General features: G+C 38.8%; 2 protein-coding genes and 1 long non-coding RNA gene across 7 annotated transcripts; 2 read left to right on the forward strand and 1 right to left on the reverse strand.

Moving 5' to 3' along the window:
• Positions 1-1396: 1396 nt before the first annotated feature.
• On the forward strand, positions 1397-6208 carry LOC110175177 (nematocyst expressed protein 3-like). Its single transcript, XM_055157886.1, has 4 exons — positions 1397-1612; positions 3647-3744; positions 3949-3994; positions 4842-6208. Exons 1-4 carry the CDS (start codon positions 1540-1542, stop codon positions 5351-5353), a joined length of 729 nt encoding a protein of 242 aa, XP_055013861.1. The 5' UTR covers positions 1397-1539; the 3' UTR covers positions 5354-6208.
• On the reverse strand, positions 5216-7880 carry LOC129410270 (uncharacterized). The gene is made up of 3 exons (XR_008632808.1): positions 7740-7880; positions 7414-7520; positions 5216-5355 (listed from the first exon to the last, which is right to left on the reverse strand). It is a non-coding gene; the product is annotated as an uncharacterized LOC129410270 (long non-coding RNA).
• Positions 7881-8040: 160 nt separating this feature from the next.
• Positions 8041-23304, forward strand: LOC110175172 (ETS-related transcription factor Elf-2). Of its 5 annotated transcripts, none has more exons than XM_055157882.1 (10): positions 8041-8180; positions 13703-13831; positions 14321-14534; positions 18357-18470; positions 19137-19286; positions 20014-20088; positions 20168-20363; positions 20709-21086; positions 21232-21397; positions 21682-23304. In XM_055157882.1, the coding sequence occupies exons 2-10, from the start codon at positions 13757-13759 to the stop codon at positions 22207-22209; spliced, it is 1896 nt and encodes a 631-aa protein (XP_055013857.1). In that variant the 5' UTR covers positions 8041-8180; positions 13703-13756; the 3' UTR covers positions 22210-23304. The 5 variants fall into 5 exon arrangements, with proteins under 5 accessions (XP_055013857.1, XP_055013856.1, XP_055013858.1 ...); XM_055157881.1 differs by lacking the exon at positions 8041-8180 and adding an exon at positions 10397-10728; XM_055157883.1 differs by lacking the exon at positions 8041-8180 and adding an exon at positions 10400-10728 and having other exon boundaries at positions 20171-20363.
• Positions 23305-23531: the final 227 nt, after the last annotated feature.

Consider the following 23531-nt stretch of genomic DNA (forward strand, 5'->3'; position numbering starts at 1 on the left):
CATTACAGAAAAACAATAGAAGAAATCCTCTCATTGAAATGTATACTGTCTTCATAGTTAAAGCTGGTTAACAAATGTTTCCTGTTGTCAGACAAAACCTCCATTACATCATCACTAAACCACATTACACCATGCCCTTCACTGTACTCTTCTATTGAGCCTTATCTTTCTCAGGCTGCTGTTACAGTTATGTGTTCATAGAGCCATAGTCAGCTCTTGTGTGAACAGTGTGTGGGAGAAGTGCTAACAAAAAGAATCATGTAAAGTCATTGTATATCTGTGATTAAGAGGCTGTGGTGAGAACAAAGCAGTTGCATAAGTAATATCACAATGTTATGGTTTGATGTCTATTTAAGGGCACAATACTTTTATTCCATCAAATACAACATTAATGCAATGATATAAAGCAAAGATAAATATGATTACATTTTAGAAACTTAAGAACAAAGAAATGCGAGCACCCTATAATATGGTACATAGCCTATTTGTTATAGGAAAAAAAAAATTCAAGCTCTAATCTACAGGCTCACCAACGGTGAGTGGTTGTTTAGTCAGACTTTTGTGTCACTTTAGTGCCACATTTTGCAGCTAAACGTTACATGTCTTTAATCTCGAGGAGTGGAGGAAGTTTTTAAATTAAAAATAAATATAATACTGTTGAAGAGCTGGAACAGGATCTAGGAATGCCCAAGTCAGAAGTGTAGTCAGGACAAAACCTCTGCCATCAGTGTGGTTTTGATAAGCATTCCTTTGATTTTTCCACATCTCACATTATGCAACATATAAAATGGTCTGTGACTAAGCTAGTGTGAATGAACATCACGTGGGTAAAATCTGTGGCTCAGTTCAGTGACATAGACTATACATTGATATTTTCTGTCATCTTTGTGAATCCAGACTTACGATGACCAGATGTCCCTGTTTACCTGGGACAGTCCCAGTTTTGAGCCCTGTGTTCCGTGTCCCAGTTTTATACAAAAAAATTGTGCCAAGGGTCCCTATTTTTGAACAATTTGATACTTAAAGGTAATATATTGTCAAATGTTTTTGTTTAAATATAGAAACTATGTTTGGAAATTGCCAGGAGGCCAAAAAGTTCACTCAGTTGCAATGACTGAGTTATATACTGATTAACAATGTCTTAATTACACACACTTTTCACAGTTTTATTATAACCAACCACCCCAACTCGGGGGTGTCCAGGTTTTTAATGTTGAAAATCTGATCACCCTGTTCACACTAGTCCTGGTTTGGTCCTAGTTTTTTGGTCCTTTTACAAATGGTTAGGGCTGATTAACTTTCAACCAAGCAAATAATGTAAGTGATTAACCTTTTCTATGTAAAACTTGAATTTGCCCTTGTAACATTGGCTACTGTTATTCCACTCTGTCACCGTTAGAGGGCGTGCATGAGTAACACATTGAAGGGGGCCGTTCCCATGTTAATCAGCATTTAAAGTCCGTGGAGCAGAGTGTGCCATTTATCCCAGAAAGCTGCGGAAAACGCACCGATCACCGCTGCTGTTGGTACTCGAGAAAGATGTTCTGCAGACGGGCTTGGCAGAGAGTGGGGCCGCTGGCACGGTGCGCTCTCAGACCTACGACCAGTACCAGTGAGTTTTGTCCAGCAACAATGCAACGTGCTCTTTTGTGATTCTTTACTGACTTTTGTAAAGGACTCATTGACTGGTTGATGTTTGACTCGAAACCTGCTTCTTTCTATACGACTTTTGCTTTTCTTTCCTTTCAGACACCGTTTAAATGCGTTTCCCAAGAATCTTTCATATTGCCTACATTTACAATTAGAATCATTGCACATGCTTTCTATTGCTAAATTAACTCTACGTGTCTAAATTGGTCGTTGTTTATTAGCAGTGTATCCTCCTAATAGTTTAATTGTGCACAGTGGAATCGCACGAGGAGGAGGGGGCGTGTCCCTCTTTGGGAACATCCAGTTCTGCACACAAAGTCCTCTGCTGCGAGAGAAGCATCCGCCAAGTTTATTTGATTTCCATTACAGTATTCTCATTTTGGCAAGATTTACGCATGAATATTGTTGCTTCACCTAATTTCTTATAATTTCTTATAATTTAATTATGTGCGCATTGTATTATTAGGCTACATATCCGGGGAATGTTGGCTGTATTTGTATAGGTCCATGAAGTAGGCTACACCTTGCAAAGGTTATTACTGCATATCTCTTCCACTTCAGTGTTAGTTTCAACACTTTTTCGATTTTTTGATTTTGACCATGTGGTATTCAGCTGGAGTGCGCAGCGCCATCCTCTTTTTAAAAGTCAGGCTAAAGTTTTCAATAGTTTCTCCATAAACGATTTTACTTTAACTTTTATAGACCTTGAAGTGTGATATTATTACTCTTGAAGTGCAAGTGAGAGCTCATGTATTTAGTCACCTTCTGTCTGCCTTATATGTGCATTATATAGGATAATAGACACCACCCCTTCATGACAACCACTCAAATGCAACATTAGAGTTACACGTGACCTCCTCTATAACCTGTACAGTATGTATTTTGTACTTGAACTTTGTACTATATACTTCAATAGGGCAGGCAGCTGACAGACAGTAGCAGAGACACTGCATTAACACACGTGCACATCGGCCACACGTGCTCTCTCTCTCACTCCTTCACTGCAGCCATGTTGTGATCTGACTTTAAGGGATTAGCTGATTGCTGTATAAATAAACTGGATTTGGACAACTCATGCTGCTGTGTCATGGGTGATCAGGCTCAGGTGTAGATCCAAAAAAGGATCCTACAATGAAAATCAGTAAATGCTTAATAAACACTTATAGGACATGACTATTTCATCTCAGAAGACTTCATACAGTTATTTTGTTACACAGTCTTCAGAGTGCTTTTTAGCAAGAAGCCAGATTTGAATTTTCTGCATTGTAAATATGCAACTCATCATGGTACCACTCAGGTTGACCAAAGTTCCACAGTATGGCATTAAACTTGTCTATCTTCATGGCAAGAAGATAAGCAAGCGACATTGTCATCAGCCCAATTTATTACATGTCAGATTGGTGGAAAGGTTACTTTGCCCAGCAATAGTATATTTGCCCTACTATACATCATAGTGGGGGGAAGAGAAGCACACCTTTTAGATAACTTTATCACAAATGCCATACACTACATGCACATGCTAAAGATATCACTGTGCTGACATTGTCTGGACCTGATCTAGTCATGAGTGCAGTATAAAAGAGATTACAAGGATTTGGAGGATCTGATTTTATTTATCGGCTCAACTTTAAACACATGTAAAGTCTCTCTACATGCAACAAAACTTAAATGAATCCTTCAGAATGGTTATTTATGAGCTCTAGTGTCTACAACCTCTAAGTCACTAAAATCTGGTTTGGAACAGAGTTCAGACTTTGGAGGAAGACGTATTCATAATTATTTTTATGTAGAGGTACTTTATATTGAGTTAAATCTGATAAAAAGCAAGCATTGTAATTAATTTATGTAAGGAATAAAAATCATGTCATATTTATTTTTTTGTTATATGTACATCATCCAGTCTCAGAGTTTAGTTCTCTTAATGTCACAAGATCTTTTGGGAAATCAGATCAGGAGTTGGAAACAGATTTTGTTTTTTGTGTGTTTTTGTCTATAGCTCCAGTTCGACACATGGCCTTTGGGATTCCCGGTGGATCCACTAACCTGGCGTACATCGTCCTGTGTGGAGGAGGCCTCACTGCTGCTGCCGTCTATGTCAGTAAATCTTGTTTAGAAAACATCACTTTAAAACCGTCACCAAAACTGTCTGTATTGGAGCACTGAACTGTGCAGTTTATCATCTGTTTTGTGCAGGACAAAGTAAAGTTTGTTTTAGTGTTGTAACAGAGTTCTCCATTTTATTCTGCTATCACTAAATGTGTGACAGAATGCTAAAGAGCATATCTTTGACTTTTGCAGGCATACAAGGCAGTGAATGGCGAGGAGAATACAGCACCAGCAAAAGGTTAGTTCAAAAGTCCTTTAAAACTAAAACATTATTCAGTTGTTTATAAAAGTAAGTAAAGTATTTTTCAAACATCAAATAAATGCTTAATATTTTTTGAACAATGGCTGCTTTTTTGTGCTTTTACACCCAAAACCACGAATCAAAATATCAAACATGGTCGAGTGGTCACTCTCAATAGCTGACTCTGGGCTGTCTGTTCAGATTTCTGCTACTGACTGATCTGTCTATTCAGTCTGAATGAGCCCTGGATCCACACCCAAACATACTGCTTCCAGTGAATATTAGTTTCTGATTTGTTAAGTTGATAAGTTGGGCTAGCTGTAATTTTTTGTTGTATTGGTAAAGCTGAGTCTTGTGATTTTCACTAGAGTTTCACAAAGGTTATTTTCTACAGTAGCACATACTAACATTCACATTACAGAGCTTGGAATGAAACCTCTATTGCAACTATTATTGACTAAATTCATCATCACAGTTCAAAACGTTCTTAGAGATAGGTACTCGTAAATTCAATCAGAATGCTTCTGATTGAACATCATGTTTAGTATTTGAGCATCCTAAAATCTCCATTGGTTTAATATTAGGCTAACTGAAAAGTTCTGATGATGTGTGATAACTATCCCAAGCTCAAAATTAAAAATTACAACCATCACTATAGCCATAAACAATTTAATATAAAATATTATAACTTTTGAATGGGAAAAAATACCTCAAAAATGTTGCATACAACTGGTAGCTTCAAATTCATGAATACAAAAAGCTGACTTTGAAAATGATCTTTGTCCATTTATGAGTGATGTCATCACATTCTTGAATCTGAAAACATATTGTTTTATTTGTGCAGCTCCAGAGGCGGCCCCAGAAGTAGCGCCCCCAGCTGCTGAACCTGAACCTGCCCCAGTGGTCGAGGCAGCACCTGAGCCCGCCCCCGCTGAACCCGCCGCATCGGAGCCTGCACCCACAGAAGCTGCTGCCCCTGAGGCTGCACCCGCCGAATCCACACCAACAGAACCTGCCCCAACAGAACCTGCTCCAGAGCCTGTGGCAGAGGCACCACCAGTAGAAGCAGTGGCCGAACCAGTGGCAGAGACAGCGGCTGAACCTGTTGTCGAGGCAACTGCTGAAACTGTGCCTGTGCCTGAGGTTGTTGCTGAGGTGGCAGCTGAGGTCGTTGCCCCGGCAGCAGAGGACCCAGCTCCAGTTGCTGCAGAGGTGGTGGTGACAGAGGCAGCAGCAGTAGTTGAGGAGGCTGCTCCAGTTGAAGTCGCTGTGGAGACTCCGGCCGTTGAGAGCGCTGCCACAGTAGAAGAAGCCCCCGCTCCTAATGCTGCCCCAGCTGCAGATGTGGCTGCATAGAACTGAGATGGTTTGAATGTTAGTTAGTTATTCTGAAGTTTTGAGAGCAGGACCACACCTCAAACCCACCTCTAACTGCTGTCATATGCTTATAAATAGCTTCTGGTCTTGTCAATTCATTTTTGTGCTTCCTGTGTTTTACCCCTGTGTCCTTAATGTACCATAGAGGTGGAGAGGTGTGGTCCATACCTAAAAAGCCAAGAAAATGCACTTTGAACCACTGAATTTTCCCAAACATGTAAAGGCAAGTAAAGGTTCTCTGATAATATCTTAATAGGGAAACAATAAACAAAGTAAATAGTATGGCTACCAACTATAAAATCACAAAGTGGTTCCTGAGTCCATATGTCTTGTGCTTTCCATTTTACCCCCTTCCTTTAAAATCATTGCATTGGCATTATTGAGTGATTTCATGAGCCAGGTTTTTTCTGGTTTGTTGTACAGTTAAAGTATTGTGGAACTGCAAGGGAAAGAGAGAAATGCGGAGGACTCTGTAATGTTTAAAATGTGTTTAAGTGCCCTTGAACTAAATCCATCAGACAGTTCAGAATAATTCAGCATAGGAATGACCAGTGTGGAAACTTGTTTTATTGATTTTATTTTAGTCTGTTTTGTTTTGACAATACTGTCTGTTGTTGAAACAGTTATTAACATCACACAAAATCTGTTGTTTTCAGTCTTCCAGCTTGAGACACTATTCAAATTTATTTTCACTGTACACTGCTGTTTGACAGATGTTCCTTTTCAGTTACACCTTATCACAATTGAATCACATGGATGTCTGGGCATCTCAGTCTGTCATGATGAAGAATAATATTAATGCTTTAAATAACAATAAAATTACTGGATGATAAATTTGTAGTATGTCATTTTACAAACACACTGCGGTGCATATGTAAGAATAATCAAATAGCAATGGCTTGTGGTCCCGTTTCTTTACCTAATACTTATCTTGTAAGTTCATGCTCCTGTGAATTTATAAAGATCAACTTGTATATTTTACATTTTATATAATTTTATGTGTGTTTTATGGGCAGCTTTCTTATGATAATTCAGATAAAGTAGCACTGGCAGAGTAGCAGTAATGACTGACACCTGCAGAGGGAGCAATAGGAAAATGAATTTACAGTCACTGTTGTAGTTTGTCCAGCTGCGTCAGTTGAGCAGTAATATTGTAGAAAGTGGAAGTGGAATACAGATGTTTTTCAGATCTAATTAAATTATATAGAACTGCTGTATGGCCTTTCTTATAGGACCAGGGTGGTACATTGGATGATGGTTTGATAGGGGTCTCTGACTGAATGTGAATAAATTAAATCCAAACTATGGAGCCTTATTTTCTCCCCAAAATTACTTTATTTGATAATATACAAATATTCTGATATTTAGCCAGTATAAAATCCGTCCTCCTTAATCACATCTTATTTCAGATCCTAGAGCAGAGACAGGAATTCTGAGTGAGAGTTAGGGAGTTGATGCATGGAGGGCAAGATAAGAATGATGTGTAAAATCAAACATTTTTCCAGTGGTTGCACAAACCATTTTCATATCAATAAAGTCACATAAATTGTGGAATAAGACATAAATGTTGCTAATCATATACTGTATTTAATCTAAGACTTCTAGCCTTGCTAAAACCTTCTTTCCATAAGCTTGAACAATGCACTTTGAACTTTGATGTAGCACCTTAATATTTTAGCTCCTTAATCTTTGTATCTTGTTTATTTCACAGTGTCATATATTGTCTGTAATAATGATTGTCTATAGTTTTTATGTAGTTGTTTTTAATGTCTCATGGTGTGTGTGTTTTTAACTACAAATGGCAAATAAACTTAACTTTAAGCAGTCCCTTTTTAAATGTTAATAACAGTATAATGTGCAACAAATAGTAATTTTGTGATGCTGTGATGCTAATGTATATTACAGTTGTTGTTTTTTTTTACTATTACAGTAACTAATATGTCTAATATAACCAAAGGTGATCTGTAGTCAGTCACATCATGCTGCCCATAGGTGGCACTGGTGTAATATTTTTCAACTGCTGAATTTATTGAACTTACTCTATTTAACGCAGCTTTCAACTCAAACAGACGTTTTTGGGTGGCCACTTCTCCAGCTGGTTAGCCTGAGCGACAGCTGGAATCAGCCAGTCTCTGTAAAGTGTAAGCTTCAGAACAAGCAGATGATTTTATTTACCCCTTAAAAACAGCAAAAATGAAGAGTAAGAAGTTTTATGATCTGTCTCCAAGAAATCTTAATTTTATTGTTGTCATATTGCTTTCTCCTACATAGGGGGCTATCTTATATTTTTTTATAGAAAAGGCATGCTATAATTGTATGTGGGAATCATAGAGAGAAAGTGAAATGTGAGAAAGTAATTACTCACTTTGACCATGAACTTCATCCAGTTTGTCCTTTTTGGATGTTGCGTGTCTAGTGTTTATTGTACGCGATGACGTCATGGGGGTAATTTGCCGAACAAGCGCAGAGAAAAAAATGACAACAACAGGCTTCGTCCATTAACGAGACCAAAATCAGCCTGCCCCGGGCTCAAATGCTTGACCCTTGCCGCTAATAGAGATGCCTGAATGTCCTTGGCATTGCCCCTGAGCCCAGATCGCCAGCTGTAGCATTTAGAGCCCGTAGACCTGGTGTAGTAGTAGTAGTCTCTGGAGCTGGAGAGCCGCGGTGGAGGTGGGGACACGGAGCTCTCCACAGCGAAGGAAGGAGGAGGAGGGTCTGACATAAACAGACACTTCATTAGCACACGGGCCAACTCCAAGTTTCCATACAAGTTGCTGATCTAAAGGAAAAACATAAAGAAACGGTGAGTGAACTGAAGCTCGGGCGCTTTAGCCGCGTGTTTGTTGAGGTTAGTTTTTATGCTAACACCTTATGCTAATGTTGTTAGCCAAGTTTATGTCAATGCTCCCTGGTCAAACTATTGATAGTGTTTTTTGTTGTTTGTTTTGTTTTTTTTATCACATGCTGTCTTTTTATAATTAGTTTGTTTCTAGCCGAACCGCCCTAGCGTTGTATGGTTCTATATAAATGAGAGAGCAGGCTAATAATTCATTGATAAGGTTAGCTACACCGAGGAGCAAAGGTATCATTGAACACTCCTGGCTGCTGCTGCTGCTGCTGCTACTTCTGTAACGTTGTGCATATCTGACATAATATGAATGCTCTCCTGTTGTGAGAAAATGTAAACAGGGCAGACCGCCTACTGTGAAATCAGACACACCTTTAATGTGTGTTTCTGGTTAAAACCACAAGTTAAAGATTGATGTCAGGATTCTATGCAATTAATGGGCTCCTACTTCTATGTAAGGGCAACAGGTGGTAATAAGTAGGTCAATGATTCCGTGGACTTCTTGTTGTCAGTAGACTTTTGTATTTTGAGTCCCAACAGATGAAATTAGTAAATGTTTTTGACATTTAAGATAAGATAAGATATGCCTTATTTTATTATTATTATTTATTTATTATTTGTGAAAAAAATATCACATCTTCACTTTCTTTCTTAAAATATCATTATTACATCACACTGTACAATACTGTATACTGTTGTACCCTGAGATTTGGGTAACATCCCCACATGAGAGTCGCTCTTGACTTGAACATACATACTGCATTTTTAGTTAGTTTTTCAACTTCTTGCAAACAATTTTCTTTGTCTTATATCAATATAGGTTGGACTCTATATTTTGTTAATTTAGTTTATTTTACAGGGACCATGTCCAGTAATCAGAGAAACATTGAAGAGATAATATTTTACACACAAATACCAGAACTTTACAGCAAACCAATGATACTTTCAGATTTAGTGGTTTAATGCACAACAGAAAACTAATTCAACATACCATCATAAAGAAAACTATACTGCCAAAGATAGAGTTGAGTTGTTTCCTGTTCACATGTTTGTATTTGATACAAAATGAATCATTGCAGTTGTTGACTGAGTTGTGGGCTCTGCTGTGTTGTGGTTAATGATTGAACTTCTGCCTCTCGCTGAGCTCTGTAATTTCTATTTTGTCCCCACTCTGTCAATGTGTGGTTTCTTATTCGAGGTGTAAAGGTTCTTTAGAGTTCATATTTTAAATGAACCAAAACCTATTCTAATTAACTGTATTTTAAAAATCTGTACTGACGTGGGGGCAATGGAAAAACATGATGCTCTCAAATACTAATTCCCCACACTTGGTGAGCCCCATGGTCAGCCTGTGCCCATCTCTGAGTGAGTGACAGGTGGACTTAACCAATCATAGTGAAGTATGGACTTTCAGAAGCAAAGAGCTTTAGCTTTAAAGCAATATGATTAGGTGTTTACATGTATTGTGATATAAATCAAATCATGTTCTAGGTTCTAAGGAAATAGTGGTCTGAAATTAGTGGCGTAATTGCTACAGTGCCGACCTCCTGCTATTGCCTATGCCTTTTTTCCTTTCAGTGTTTTTATCTTTAGTTTAAAGATACATTTATTTTAAAGACTGGACATTTTAGACAATATTGCAACATAACATTCTTACTGCATAATAAATTTTTTTCCAGTGATAGCTAGCTGCAAATAATCTGCCATTTATCTGTTTGTCTGTCAGCCTAAAACCTCCAGCATTAGTTGATTTTTTAGGAAGACTGATGATATCTGCATCGTCAGTGGAAAACCCCCAGAGTGGTTGATTTTTTTTTTTTTTTTTTTTTTTTTTTTACAACCCCAGCTCATTGTGCAAATCCTGAGATAGCAAAAGAAAAAATCTATTCTGTCAACTTTTTCTTTTGTTATGGATCATGCCTGGATGGCTCAGGGATATCCTGGAGTCATTTTTGCTTATACTTCCCTGCTTGATCCATTCCTCTCTGTTTCTTACACTCTCTCTCTCTCTCTCTCTCTCTCTCTCTCTCTCTCTTCTCTCTCTTTCTCTCTTTCTCTCTCTCTCTCTTTTCTCTCTCTCTCTCTCTCTCTCTCTCTCTTTCTCTCTCCCCTCTCTTCCTTTGAGGTGGGAAGGGTGGCACAAGGCAGGGCGTTGTGTTTTTTCCCCCCAGCAGCAGCAGCAGCCATGGTGGTGGTGCCAGTTACTTGGGACAAAGGCCTTGTTGTTGAAAGAGAGATCATGTGACTGCGTGTGTTCCACCCTTGTCATGTGACCACAAACCAGGACAGGAGCTCAGTAGTGCTGAGTTGCTCAGAGCAGACAGTCAGGGGAATATGAGGGCTAAAGATGCAAAGACAAGACAACAGAGCGGATGGCGAGATGAAAACATGTTTGGAAAGTGGAGAAAAAGACTTACACAAGGAAACTGTAGTTGTTCTCTTTTGATCATTGTGGATTTAAAAAGTCAACAAGTGAAGATGTGTCTCCATGATGTTACAAGTGGTAAGATGAGCATTACAAAGCTAGTTTTCTTTTGTAATATATTTTTGAAGTTTAATACCTGGTTAATCATTTCTGCTGATTCATAGTGCATTTATAGGCTGCCAACAAAACAACAGCGCTTCAAGACATGACTAATGTGTCCACTTAAAGATACAGTAGAGAATGGGCAGTTCATTTATTCCTTTGGGTAAAATCACAATTAAGGGTTGCTGTTGTCATTTAAGAATGTATTAATTATAGGAAACTGAACTTATTTTATTCATATTTTACTACTGTTCCCTATGCTTTTATTTATTCACTTTTAGTTAGTTTTTTGGGGGTTTTTTTAAAGTATTTTTATAGTGGTATTTAATTATTTTGATACAGTGTTATGGATCTTTTCCTTTTATGTATTTTTTTTTTAACATATAAATAACAAATTGAGCTATTTCTGCAGAACAATGCCAGTATATAGTATATGGGCATAGAGCACATGGTTGCACAAACTGGCAGGTCCTGTCTTACCTGTTTGAACCAACTCTAACCCAGTGAATGCTGCTTGGGTTTTCATGGAATGAAATAGGAACAGAAGTTAACCTGTGAATCCAGCTCTGGGTATTTCCCAACCATGTCATAATTTAAGTATTGCTAAAATCTCAACCGCTCCTACAAATGATGTCATAGTTGACTACTGACTTTTGTTTGACTCTCACATTTATATGAAAAAATGTGTAATTGATTAAACTGAACTTATTTTTCATTGTTTTTATTTCTCTTTTGTCTGGACATATCATAATATGGTCTTTGAACACACCCCTCTGCATTCTCGTGCTAGTAGTGCATGCTCTTTATTTAGTGTGGCCAAACCTCTCCATCAAAGGAAGATCTTGTCAGATCTCAAAAGTAAAGCAGGACCGGGCCTGGTTAGCACTTGGATAGAAGTAGAACACCAATGGCAAAAACTGTTGTGTCCTTAGGTACTGTAGATAAGCACTTCAACCACATTGCCTATATGAATGTGGCATGTGAGAGCTGAGAGGTGGTTGGATTCTATCAGGGCCGCTATAGCTACAATAGTAACTTGAATGAATAATACACTAAATTGTAAAGTGACTTTGAATCAATCCCTGTGAGTGTTATCTATGCTACCAGATAAAATCACTGCGTAATTTTATGATTATGATGTGTGCAATGGTCTGCTCGCCATATAAAGGTGCAAAAATACAAAAAAAACAAAACAAACTTGTTTCAGTGTTAGTGAGGGAGGCTGGATGGGTGTCTGAAAAACTAAATAGAGGTTTTGTTACAGTAGTACACAAGATGAAGACATTTTAATGTCATTAAAGTGATATTTTGTTACATCTAGTTTTTCAGCATAGCAGCTATCTGTCCAAAACATCCAGCACAGGCCAATATTTTGTTTGGGTGACCACCACCTAAAGTACATGAGTTGTTCATTTGACCACTGGTACAGAATTGCCTTCAATGTAGATGTGGACCTCTAAAATGATTGCTTTGGTGGGTGAGTTGAGCTGCTCCAGACCTTTTTACACAATATGTGGCAACAAATGTAGCAGGTGATCTTTCATAGGAATCACTTTGAGGGAATGAACCATTTCATCACCAACCATTCACCTAGTTCCCCCTGTACACTGCTGTGATGCTGCAGGACACAGAGGAGGGACATATTTTGCTCTTCCACAGGATATACTGACCCTACCTGACCAGTCCTGTTAAACTGAGACCTTTTAACTGAGACACAAAGGCCACTGAGACTTGCAGAGGAGACAATTTGCTGCAGCAAAAAATTTGAATTTCCCTCAGGATCAAAATTTCTCTCACTCTCTCTCACTCTCTCTCACTCTCTCACTCTCATACTCTCATGAATCATGTACTCTTTATATTTTTCAATAGCTTTTGCATCCGAACTTGCTCTGTGCAAGGTCCACTATGGCTGCAAGCATGTGTGATATCTCAGATGTCTTCCACAAAAAGAGTCCAGAAATCTGTGTGTTCTACAAATTTATTGGCTCGCTTTTTGCCTTTCACAAATACAAAAAATCCAGTTCTTCAGGCTCTACACCAATTATGCATTATCCGCCCTTACAAAGGGCAGGTAATTTACATAACACATCATAAGTAGCGCCATACAGTGGCAGGAGCAATGGAGAGGCAATATGGCTCCAATATAATGCTTTTAAAGGGTAAATTCAATTATCTGCTTCTTCTGAAAGTTCAACGTCTCTGAGATTGGTTCAATGTACGTGTCACCCACTCAGAGCCTTACAAAGGCTGACCAACAGGAGTAAGTGGGGAAAAGTTTGTGTTTGAGTGTGATTGGTTATTTAATTAGCCATATTTTAGTATTTAATAGTGATTCATTTATAGTTTGTCACATTATGTTCTTGTGGAGTGGAACATGTAGATTTAGTTTACACCAACTGTTGCAAAATTGGTAAATATAAAAATAAATAAATAAATAAATAAATAAAAATATTGCAGGATCACTAAGCCAAGAATGATAAATCAGCAAATCAAAGGATGATTTAATATTTCCAAAATTAACACTTCAGTGATCCTCTCACTTTTCATATCTATTTCATTGCAGTATCATTTGTTGTATATATTTACACATTTTAGTCTCATATTTTGCAGCCCTGTGTGTGATTGTGGTGCATGGAATGAACTGTCTTCCTGTTGCATCAAGTGCTTCCTGCTCAACCTACTTCCTGTTGGCTGAGACCAAAAGGGAGACTTTGAAAACGAATATTTGGGATAACACTAGGACGGCAACTAACTGACTATCCCACTTTCTCTGTAGTGCGCTTGTAGGCTTTGTAATTGGCCCTAGATTACACTTTCTTTTATATGTCCTGTGGAATGTAATGTAGATATTTCTCAATGCAAAGATTAATCATGATGTGTCCATTAAATCCTCACATGCCGAAGTATTGTTTTTAATACAGACTGATGATTATGTTGTGTCTTTGTGCAGGGCTAGAGCGCACAGAGGGTGGGGTGCTCTTGTCAGATGCACAGCTCGTGAGGGATGACCTCCGTGGTGCTGGTGGAGTCTGGAGGGACTGTGGTGGAGTATGTAACGGCAGAAGAAGAACCTCAACAGGTGCTCACCCACTCTCACACCACACACTCTTATGACTTGACATTATGATTTACATTAGAAGTATAAGGGGTAGATAATTATAATTTTACTTCCTGGTTGGACACGGGCAGCAGATATCATAATTGTTACCTAGCAACCACACTGTCAATAAGAGCTAAAGCTTGTCTCACACAGTTGTTATAATTTGATAACTACATATATATAACACCTTTATTTTGCCAAATTAATCTTACAAAATGTTGGACTTTGTGCCTAAATTGTATCTGCATTTTGGGTGGGATTATTTGTATTGATGGAATAGAATTATAGAGAGAGCGCTTTTAATAAAGTTTATTAACTTTTCTTCTCAAACTGCCAATTGACTGGTGCAAAACCATAACAAATATTTACCGCATACAGGTACTATCCCACGAAATTAAGTGATAAAACATGAAAACCTGTCATATGCACTTTAAAAGGTGATCTTGAATGCTTATCTGTTTTGTGCAGGATGGAGAGTGTGAGGTGGAGATTGAGCTAGAGGAAGAAGAGGGAGCATGTGAGGATGAGGAGGATTACCCAGAGGTCATTGTGGTGGAGGAGGACCCTGGGGTCAGTGTGGGGAGCCTGGGACAGTCCGGTCAGGTATTTGTGTGCGATGGACAGACCTACATGATCCAGGAGACCTCAGAGGAGCAGGAAGTGCAGCCACAAGAAGAGACAGGTAAGGCTGTAAACATTTGGTGGCCATGTAATCTTCATTACTTTACATTAATTCTAGTATTGGGCTATTAGGCACGGCTGCTTTAAGTGAAAAAAGGAAAGAAAATATTAACTCGGGGTTATCTACTTTTTAAAAGGATGAAGTACATTTTTTATACTGTTACCCTCCAGCTCTCACAAACCCTTTGGTACAATCCTAGTATTCATGTGCATGTTTTTGGAGTGTGCATGTATAACTTTAAAACTGCTTTTCTAGCTGATGCACAAAGCAGGATGGAAAGAAGATCATTATCTATTAACTTGATAAAAGAAACAAGTCCCCTGACTACTGTGTTAGAAAATTGCAGTGCCCACTGGGAGCTGAAAAAGCCATGTTGCTGTAAAAGTTATCACATCTTCGTGCAGCTGTTGGCACCTCCAATAGATGGCTGCACAACTGCAGAATCTTATGCTTATCACATATTAAAACATAAAACACACACACACACACACACATACAACGGCACATTGTCACACAATGTGCCTAATATTTTATTGGCCACAAATTTGGATGCCTCAGGTCTCATGACATAAGGCAGGCTCTGATAGATATTTGTTTTTGTCACATACTGCCCCCTCGTGGAGAGTTTCTGAAGTTTAATCTCAATTACAGAGTGATTCAGTATTTTTTATCAGGCACTAATTGTACATTAATCTTTTTCTAATAATGACCTTTGTGTAATCTGGGGTTGTGTTTGGTGAATAAGAGAAATGTATTGGCAAATGGGTATGATTGTTTAAAATACGTTTATAATGCTGTCAGAAATGTCTAGCACTGGCCACTTTATATATATATATATATATATATATATATATATATATATATATATATATATATATATATATATATATATATATATATATATATATATATATATAATATATATGGCTTACAAATGATCCATTAATCTTGCTGGACATTTCAGTGTTTTCCACAGGAAATTATGTGGCACAGGCAGTTCTTATTTGAATTATTTAATCAAATACAATGTTTGAATAAATGTCACGTATTGCCTTAACTAACCAGAAAATGACATTTTAGAAGATTAAATAAAGCTCCCCGTTTTTGTTTATGATAACAAAAAGTATGTTTTTATCACATTTCTTTTGCTCAGCTTATGGGGAGCCGCCACAGTCTCATTTATTAACGGGAAACATTAACAAGATAACTGCATACTTTTTGGACATAATTAGGGTTTCTTGCGTGAAATAATTGCTTAATTGTTGCATAACTGTAAAGCCTTTCTTCAAGTAACACCTAGTAATTGACTGCTTGCAGTGTCAGTGGCTCTCCTTTCACAAAAACAAAAAAGTTAAAGCAAAGTGTGAAATTATATTATTCTGCTATTTGGGTTCTTTGCACGTAAGCCACGCACAGGGAGGGTTATTTCCTGTGTCGGCGGCGGAGGGATAGCTGTGTCTCTGTGACGCGGCCCGCTGAAGTCAATTGAGATTTCCATTAGCGGCGGAGGGATACGCGCTATTAGCTTCCCATACAATTCAGTGAGAACTAGTGTGAATCTGCAGCAAGGGAGAAACATGGCGACTTCGCAGCATGAGGGGCAAGCAAATCAACTCGATCTACTCATCAGAGCCGGTAATGTAGCGTAATAGATTTAAATATTGTTATAGCGGCTTCATGTCGATACGCGGTGTATTTTTGTAACTCGCCGCTATGTGTCGGTCCGCTCAGCACCGTAGTGAAGCAATGGAGGGCAATCAGGAAGTAATCACCTTGGTAGCAACCTGCATGGCGTTGCTACACGGGTTTTAGTGCAAGCTTTACGAGACGAAAAAGCAATAGTTAGGATGGCATCTGATTGTGAAATTATTGTATTCTGCACTGGACAGATTTTGCATGATTTTGCAGATGTATTGTGTTGCGTGGCCATGCGGAATAACTGTGCGGATGGGTTCTGCAAAACCAGGAAGTGCAGGGATGTTGTCTTTCCTACGTCTTTGCCACGCTGTCTGGGTCGCAAGGACATGTGGATTTATTTTTGCTATGAAGAAAGAAGAAATTGGATTTGCTTTTACTAATAAAAAGAGATCCAATTCGTTCGGCTTGATCTAGCGGTCTTGGTCTTATGTAAAAAGCATTGCAAGCTATCCATTACACATACAAATAAATAAATATCCCAAAATATTATGGCAAGATAGATATACAGGTATATTAGAAATGTTTTAAACTGTATTAGAAACGTAGTAGTTACAACGTGGGCGTTCAGATTCGTTGTATTTAATATTACTTCCGCTGTTGTACTGTTGTGCTCCTTTTCCTACAGCGTGGGATGGCCTGCCCAAGCACACTGCCTTTCTTCCTTTTAAATAATACTTCGACTATTTCTTTAGATACATACAAGACTACCAGTTGATTCGTGAATCCTTAACACTTACATTTCTTAGTACTCGTTTTTTGTTGGATTGTGTTATTTGTACGTGTTTGAAATAGCTATTTTTAAAGTATTTTTGTCCCATTTCGATGGCGGAAGCGTTGTAAATGTGAGAGGGCGGGGTAAAGTTTTGATTGACAGTAACATTTGCCCAATGGGATTATAGCATAATTTGACGTCGGCACCTGTCCAATCATTTTCCTGACTGGGCGGGTCGGTAGATTCTGGAGTAGCCAATCACGGGCGAGGAGGGCGTTGATTGACGGACAGGCTGGTGCGATTCTTCGAAGAGAAGTGGAGGGAAAAGATGGAGTGTAAACACGGAAGTCATCAGCGGCTGCACTACTTTTTGTCGGACTCGCTGCTATTCTTGGTCCTTATACAATCTGATGCATACATAAAACTTAAGAAAAAATAAATAAATAAATACATGTATAAAATGTTGAAAAACTGTGTTACTAAAGCCCAATTTGCTATAGTTTGTGGACAGAAATCAGTAATGCTGTCTGTAGGTGTAATTGTTTTGTTTCCTCTTATGTGAATGGTTTCTTGCGTTAAATCTATGTTATATTGATTTGCCAAATAGCTGGTCATTCGATGTAAACATTGGCATATACAGTAGCCTCAATCTTACCCATTTGTTTGTATAAGGGACTGTGCTTGTGGGATAAGCTAAAGATAGGTCTTTTCTCACCTCTGCACTGCCTCTTGCCTCAGTGTGATAGCCAAACATGGGCAGAGCACTCGAGTTTCCCACCAGTGACTGACAGCGGCAGCAGGTGCCCCCAGTTTTCTTCTCAGGAACGTTTAGCACTTTTTATTTGGCTTAGCATTATCAATTGTCATGTGCGTCTTCCCCTATTATTGTTACTCTAACATTCAACAAACACAAACAGTTTTACTTTACAAAGTGATGATTTCAAAAAGCTACTATTTTTACTGTCTTGCAAGGTATAAATGTTGCTAATTAACTGTTCATTGGCAAGTAAGTAGTTAATTCAGCCTTCAGACTGCATTAGTTAAATGATTTTTCACTACATTGTGTTTCATTATTTTTTTTACTTGTGTTACATGCTGCTTAATGCATTTCAAAATCTTTTTTTTCAAGGCAGTAAATTCTTGTCAATCATATAGTAGTAATTAACTTTCTTATTTAGTGGCAGCTAATTGCGTTTTTTTGGGGGGGGGAATTATCAATTATTAATTATTAGATTGCATTACTTATTTTACTATAGTTAACAAAACTGAGATAAAGGTAAATTGTGCAATAAAACTCATAACTAAGTGTTCAGAAGGCAGGATAAAAGGAAAATCTGAAATCATTGTCTTCTACATGTTCTATAATAAACCCGTAGAGTTGACAGTTGTGTTTTATGATTGTTTTGTTCCAGTGGAGGCCTCTGTCCATGGCTCCAGTATCCACTGCTCAGACAAAACCATTGAAGCAGCCGAGGCTCTGCTGCACATGGACTCTCCCTCCAGCCTCAGGGAGGACCGCAGCCCAGGTAACAATAATTGTAAACTATTGCACATTGATGAAATAGACGAAAAATGCTCTACGCCTTTCTAGGATCTGCCACTTGCTTTAGTTTTCATATCTATTTGTTGTTTCTATTATTCTATTATTCTATTGTATTTCTATTATGTAATCTATGTGTTTCTTATTTAATTGCTGGTAGGGTTGTCACAATACTAAAATTTCAAACTCAACTTCGATACTAATGAATAGACTCGATACTCAATTCCGATATGACAGTGAAAAACTACATTTGTCTGTGTCATCCCTCAGTTATCCAGGTAGATTCCAAAGACGTCCATGGGCGTATACTAGTCTTTGTGATTTTATACCTGTACTGATACAGGTCAAGATCATTCTAAAGCTATTCGGGAAAGGTTCATTTCTGTCCTGTGAATGGGACTTTTTTAGTATCAATACTTGCTTGATTGAGTATCTAGTACTAATTTTAGGATTACTTGGTGTCTGACTTTTCAATATATTAGACAACCCTAATTCCTAGAGTAGTGAAGGTTGAAGCACACCTGGACGAATGAAGGTTTACTCCACCTAGTGCTAGTATATATGATGGTGGCTCCAGGGTTAAATTGTGGGCCAAATGCAGTTATTTTAAATGTGATATAGATATAACTCCTTTATTGTGATGCCTATGCAGACTTCCTTCACGCTGCCATGCGCCCAGACATGTACGCAGAGACAGAAGTGGAGATTACGACAGAAGACTGTTGTGATGATGAAGATGAGGAGATGGTCACTTTGATAGAGGAACCTGAGCCGGACCATGAGCCAATCAGGAAGAAGAGAGGTAAAAATGATCATATAATATTGTAGCATTCACTCCAAATGTTCAAAATCAAAATAAAACCAAATTAACAGCTCTTCCTTTTAGCACATACTGTTCGAGTTAAAAATTTGCCAAGTGTATTTTTAGGCCTACAATCTTCACTTCAGTGTGGATTCAGTTTTAGCTTGACAGTGGAATGTTTTCATGGGAGATGTTGACAAACTTGTAAATAGCAGCTCTCAGATTTAAAGCTCTCCTTAAGTGTTTTCCAAAACCAAATACCTCAACTCTAAACCTGCACCACTTTGATGCACTATGTTATTGCTCTCCATCTAGTGGCAGCGTAAGGAATTTTAAAATAGTTAAGCTGTACATAAACATTCCTTATGTTGACCCATAGCTTTTAACCATTTTGCTCCCACACACTACAGGATAATTTTACCTGATTTAGGACCCGAGTTGTCTCTCCCTGACTTCAGGGAGGAATGATCCGACTTTGTATTAAACTTTTAGTCTGCTGCGCTTCTTGTGCCTGCATGTAATTTTATTGATCTCAGAAGTCAGAGAATTGGAGAATTGCAGCCAATGATGGTGATAATATTGCATCTCAGTTCTACAAATTTTAACAGGAAATCAGTGGATCTTTTCCTCTCGTTCAGTCATTGTAGATCAATATTGTGTGTATATTTTTATTTTATCCTAAATACCAGAAAACAACATCTTTTAAAATGATCTGTTTCTCTTGCAGTTGGAAGAAAGCCAAAGCCGTTTTCACCCGACTCTCCAGATCTCGGCATCAAGAAGAAATCTAGAGAGGGCAGAGGTATTGATGGTGTTACTACAGAGTCAATAGAATTAAAATTTCTGTTTTCTGTGTATAAGCTTAACTTGTTGACATTCAGCAGGATCCACCACTTACCTTTGGGAGTTTCTATTGGACCTGCTCCAGGACAAAAACACGTGTCCCAGATACATCAAGTGGACCCAGAGGGAAAAGGGCATCTTTAAACTGGTCGACTCCAAAGCTGTATCCAGACTGTGGGGGAAACATAAGAACAAACCTGATATGAACTACGAGACCATGGGCAGGGCTCTGCGGTGAGGGGCTTTCACCTCCTGTATTATGATTATTGATGATGATATAATTAAGCATGAAGATAGTTTATTAGTAGAAGATAGGTTTGGTGCCATTATCAAATTTCATTATTGTGAGGAGAAACATCACACTTCTACAGTGATTCATTACATTATAATGTAATTGCTGATTTTGATTGACTTTTACCTTATCCTTTTGTTTTTTAGCATAATATGAACTGCTTCATTTTGCCTTGTTCATGTATTTTTTAATTTATTTCAAGAGTTGGGTGTCCAAGAGTAGTTCAGTTTTAAAATAGTATTTTGGATAAACAAAACATGGAAACTAATATTCGTTTTTGTTTGCAGATATTACTACCAGCGGGGAATTCTTGCCAAAGTGGAAGGGCAGCGCTTGGTTTATCAATTTAAAGAAATGCCAAAAAACATTGTGATTATTGATGACAACAAGGCGGATATGACGGAGGATCTGATCAGCTCTGAATCACCTGCGTCATATGAGCGCGTGCCCCCTCCACCCAACCTCCTACTCAAGTCTGAGCCAACTACACCTACAAAACCCAACATCCTGAGAGGCAGCAAGTCCAACATCACTGTCAATGCTGTGAACAAGCCAGCAGGGGGCAGCACTCCCGTCTTACCAGCTAGTCACAGAGGAGCCATGGTGGATTCAAGCAAAACGCCACAGTCTCACGCTGCCATCATCACTAATGCCACAGGGCCAAGGTATAAAAAGTATAACTGTTACCTAGCAAACATAATGCACCATAACGGCCCAAACGGGTCTTAAATTAAACAATACTTGTGATATTTACCACAGGCACTATTCCACCAAGCCAAATAATAATTAGAAAAACATGAATTGTTTCAGGGCGGTGAGGGTAGCTATGCAGGTCCCAGTGATGATGACCACGTCTCTGGGGCAGAAGATCTCCACTGTAGCGATGCAGCCGAGTGGGACGACTGCCGGCCACACCACCCTCCTCACAAACACCTCTCCCATCAGTGCTGTGCCCAATGCAAACTCACAACAAAAGGTACAGTAAAGCTACATAATGGACTTCAGTGGTTCTCAAACTGTAGTGCGTGGCATCCTTTGAAATTGTAGTATTTATCTACATTTGATTTTCCTTTGAGTTAGGCCTTGTTTAGAAATACTGTAGCATTGGTGTAGTACTTTTCAACGTGGTCTAGCCCTAGTTCAGACCTAAAATAGTTGTGTTTAGATCTGGTGCTACTTGGTGTGCGAAGTTTGAGAACCACTGTTGTAAGTTCTTCAAGTGCATGTACATTTCAGGGCTAATTGTCCCAAATGCTGTAGGTTGTGATCCAAACCCTCCCGACCATGGTACCGGCCACAGCTGAAAATGGAGACAAAATTACGGTGCAACTCGCCAAAATCATCACTATCCCGGCACATCAGCTGGCACAGTGCCAGCTCCAGACCTCGGGGTCCAAACCCGGCGTGGGCTCCTCTGCAGGGGGCATCAGTCTCGTGGGCAGCCCCCTCACGGTGCGCACACTGGCCCCTGTAAACGTGGGCCCGGGCGCCCAGGTGATGAGGCTCACTGTCCCGCAGCAGCAGCAGACCGTGATGGTGTCCCAGGCCGGGGGTGTGGGCGGGACTGGTGTAGTCACGTTATCTGCAGCCAATCAGCCACGAGTGATCAGCGGTGTTCTGAACGGCTCAGAGCTGCTGATTGGAGGGGCAGGAGTCGCTCTGGAGAAAGTTAAAGTGGAAGCAGTTCCAGTTTCAATTGGGGTCCAAACAAGTCCCAGAAAAGCCCCCGTGGTCAGCTCTGAGGCAGCGAGCGCAGAGGGATCAAAGACAGAGGAGCCCGAGTGTTGAAACTCTGTGTTCGAAAGCGTAGTTTGTACAGAAGTCATTTTTACTCTATAACCAGCAGCAGTCTGTGAGATTGAAACTTTTACTTTTCCCTTCTGCTGCACAAGACATTTCTCATCTGGTCCTCCTCAAAACCTCCACAAACCTGGAGACGGGCTGTGTACAGTTCAGACTGTAGCATCTAACATAGGAACAGACTCGATGGTGAAACTAAAGGGACCAACACTAATCACTACAAATGTAACTGACATTGTTGGAGAAATGCACTCACTATGACAACACTACACATTCAGGCAAATAATTACAACCAAATGTGAAGTGGATGTAATGAAGCCTTTTTTGAGGGCATGTTTAAAATGTTGACTTATGGATGTGAAAACCAGCATCACTTTTCTATCATATCACTGTGCAGAGGTGCTGCAGAAAGCCGAAGGGGCTCTGAGGGGAAAGGGAAGTCTATGATCATGTAAATATATACAAAATATATTTACGGAGAAAATGTTAACAGCAGTAGGTTTAAATTTTAACTCTTTTGTTTCATGTATCTTTTGAACAGTAAGCTGAACTTTTGTTTTTCTTTTGATACTTTGAACCAAGCACAGTATTACTTAAACTAAGGGAGCTAATACATGTATTTATTAGTGTCTCTTTTATCAGGCTGTTGAGTACTAGTAACAGCAGCATTATGTAGGTCAGAAACCAGGTTATTTGCACTTTCCTTCTCAAAAGAGTTGAGATTTGTCAAATTTATCTTGGTGTTTTTTGTTTTTGTTTTTTTCCAGTGTAAGCTGCAGCCACACTTTTGGGAATGCATTAAAAGGCCAGTGCATGCAGTCATGTATTTGAGTTGAACAGATGTACTGTATCTGAGCTCACAATGCAATTTACAATATCATCAAATCAATGACAAATATCAAAGGGTCAGGTCAATTACGGCGACATTCTCGTTTAGCCATTTCAACCCACACATTTCAGTTTTTATGGAGGGAAGAGATTTGCGTTCAGACTGAACTGTTTGTATATTCAACATTTGAAGTATATTCTATTTTGTTGTACTCTTGTTTCAAAGTGTATTAAAGTAGATTTTACTGAAACATGGTTCAGCGTTTGTGCCTTTTGTAAGTCTGTACAACCATGATAGACATTTCTCCACATGATTCACTCTATCAAATAAGCTAAGTTACTGTTTGCTCTTTCACCTGTGAAGTTTACACAGCAGTCATTGTGTTTTGCTTTTAAACAGTCACGTTCAGATTCAGTACAAAATGTGCTGGTTTCTGGTGGCATTTGCACACATAATAGTACTAAGACTCATGACCCAGGTC

Source organism: Boleophthalmus pectinirostris, unplaced genomic scaffold (genome assembly GCF_026225935.1).
Source record: "Boleophthalmus pectinirostris isolate CB_2022bp ecotype Guang Dong unplaced genomic scaffold, ASM2622593v1 HiC_scaffold_22, whole genome shotgun sequence".
Lineage (NCBI taxonomy): Eukaryota > Metazoa > Chordata > Actinopteri > Gobiiformes > Gobiidae > Boleophthalmus > Boleophthalmus pectinirostris.

What these genes read in the sequence shown, in the direction of transcription:
- LOC110175177 (XM_055157886.1), top strand. Translation starts at nt 1,540, where the DNA reads ATGTTCTGCAGACGGGCTTGGCAGAGAGTGGGGCCGCTGGCACGGTGC. An exon ending in TCACTGCTGCTGCCGTCTAT is followed by an intron (nt 3,745 to 3,948) that starts GTCAGTAAATCT and finishes TGACTTTTGCAG; the next exon opens with GCATACAAGGCAGTGAATGG. An exon ending in GAATACAGCACCAGCAAAAG is followed by an intron (nt 3,995 to 4,841) that starts GTTAGTTCAAAA and finishes TTATTTGTGCAG; the next exon opens with CTCCAGAGGCGGCCCCAGAA.
- LOC110175172 (XM_055157882.1), top strand. Translation starts at nt 13,757, where the DNA reads ATGACCTCCGTGGTGCTGGTGGAGTCTGGAGGGACTGTGGTGGAGTAT. An exon ending in CAGGGAGGACCGCAGCCCAG is followed by an intron (nt 18,471 to 19,136) that starts GTAACAATAATT and finishes ATGCCTATGCAG; the next exon opens with ACTTCCTTCACGCTGCCATG. An exon ending in ACTAATGCCACAGGGCCAAG is followed by an intron (nt 21,087 to 21,231) that starts GTATAAAAAGTA and finishes GAATTGTTTCAG; the next exon opens with GGCGGTGAGGGTAGCTATGC.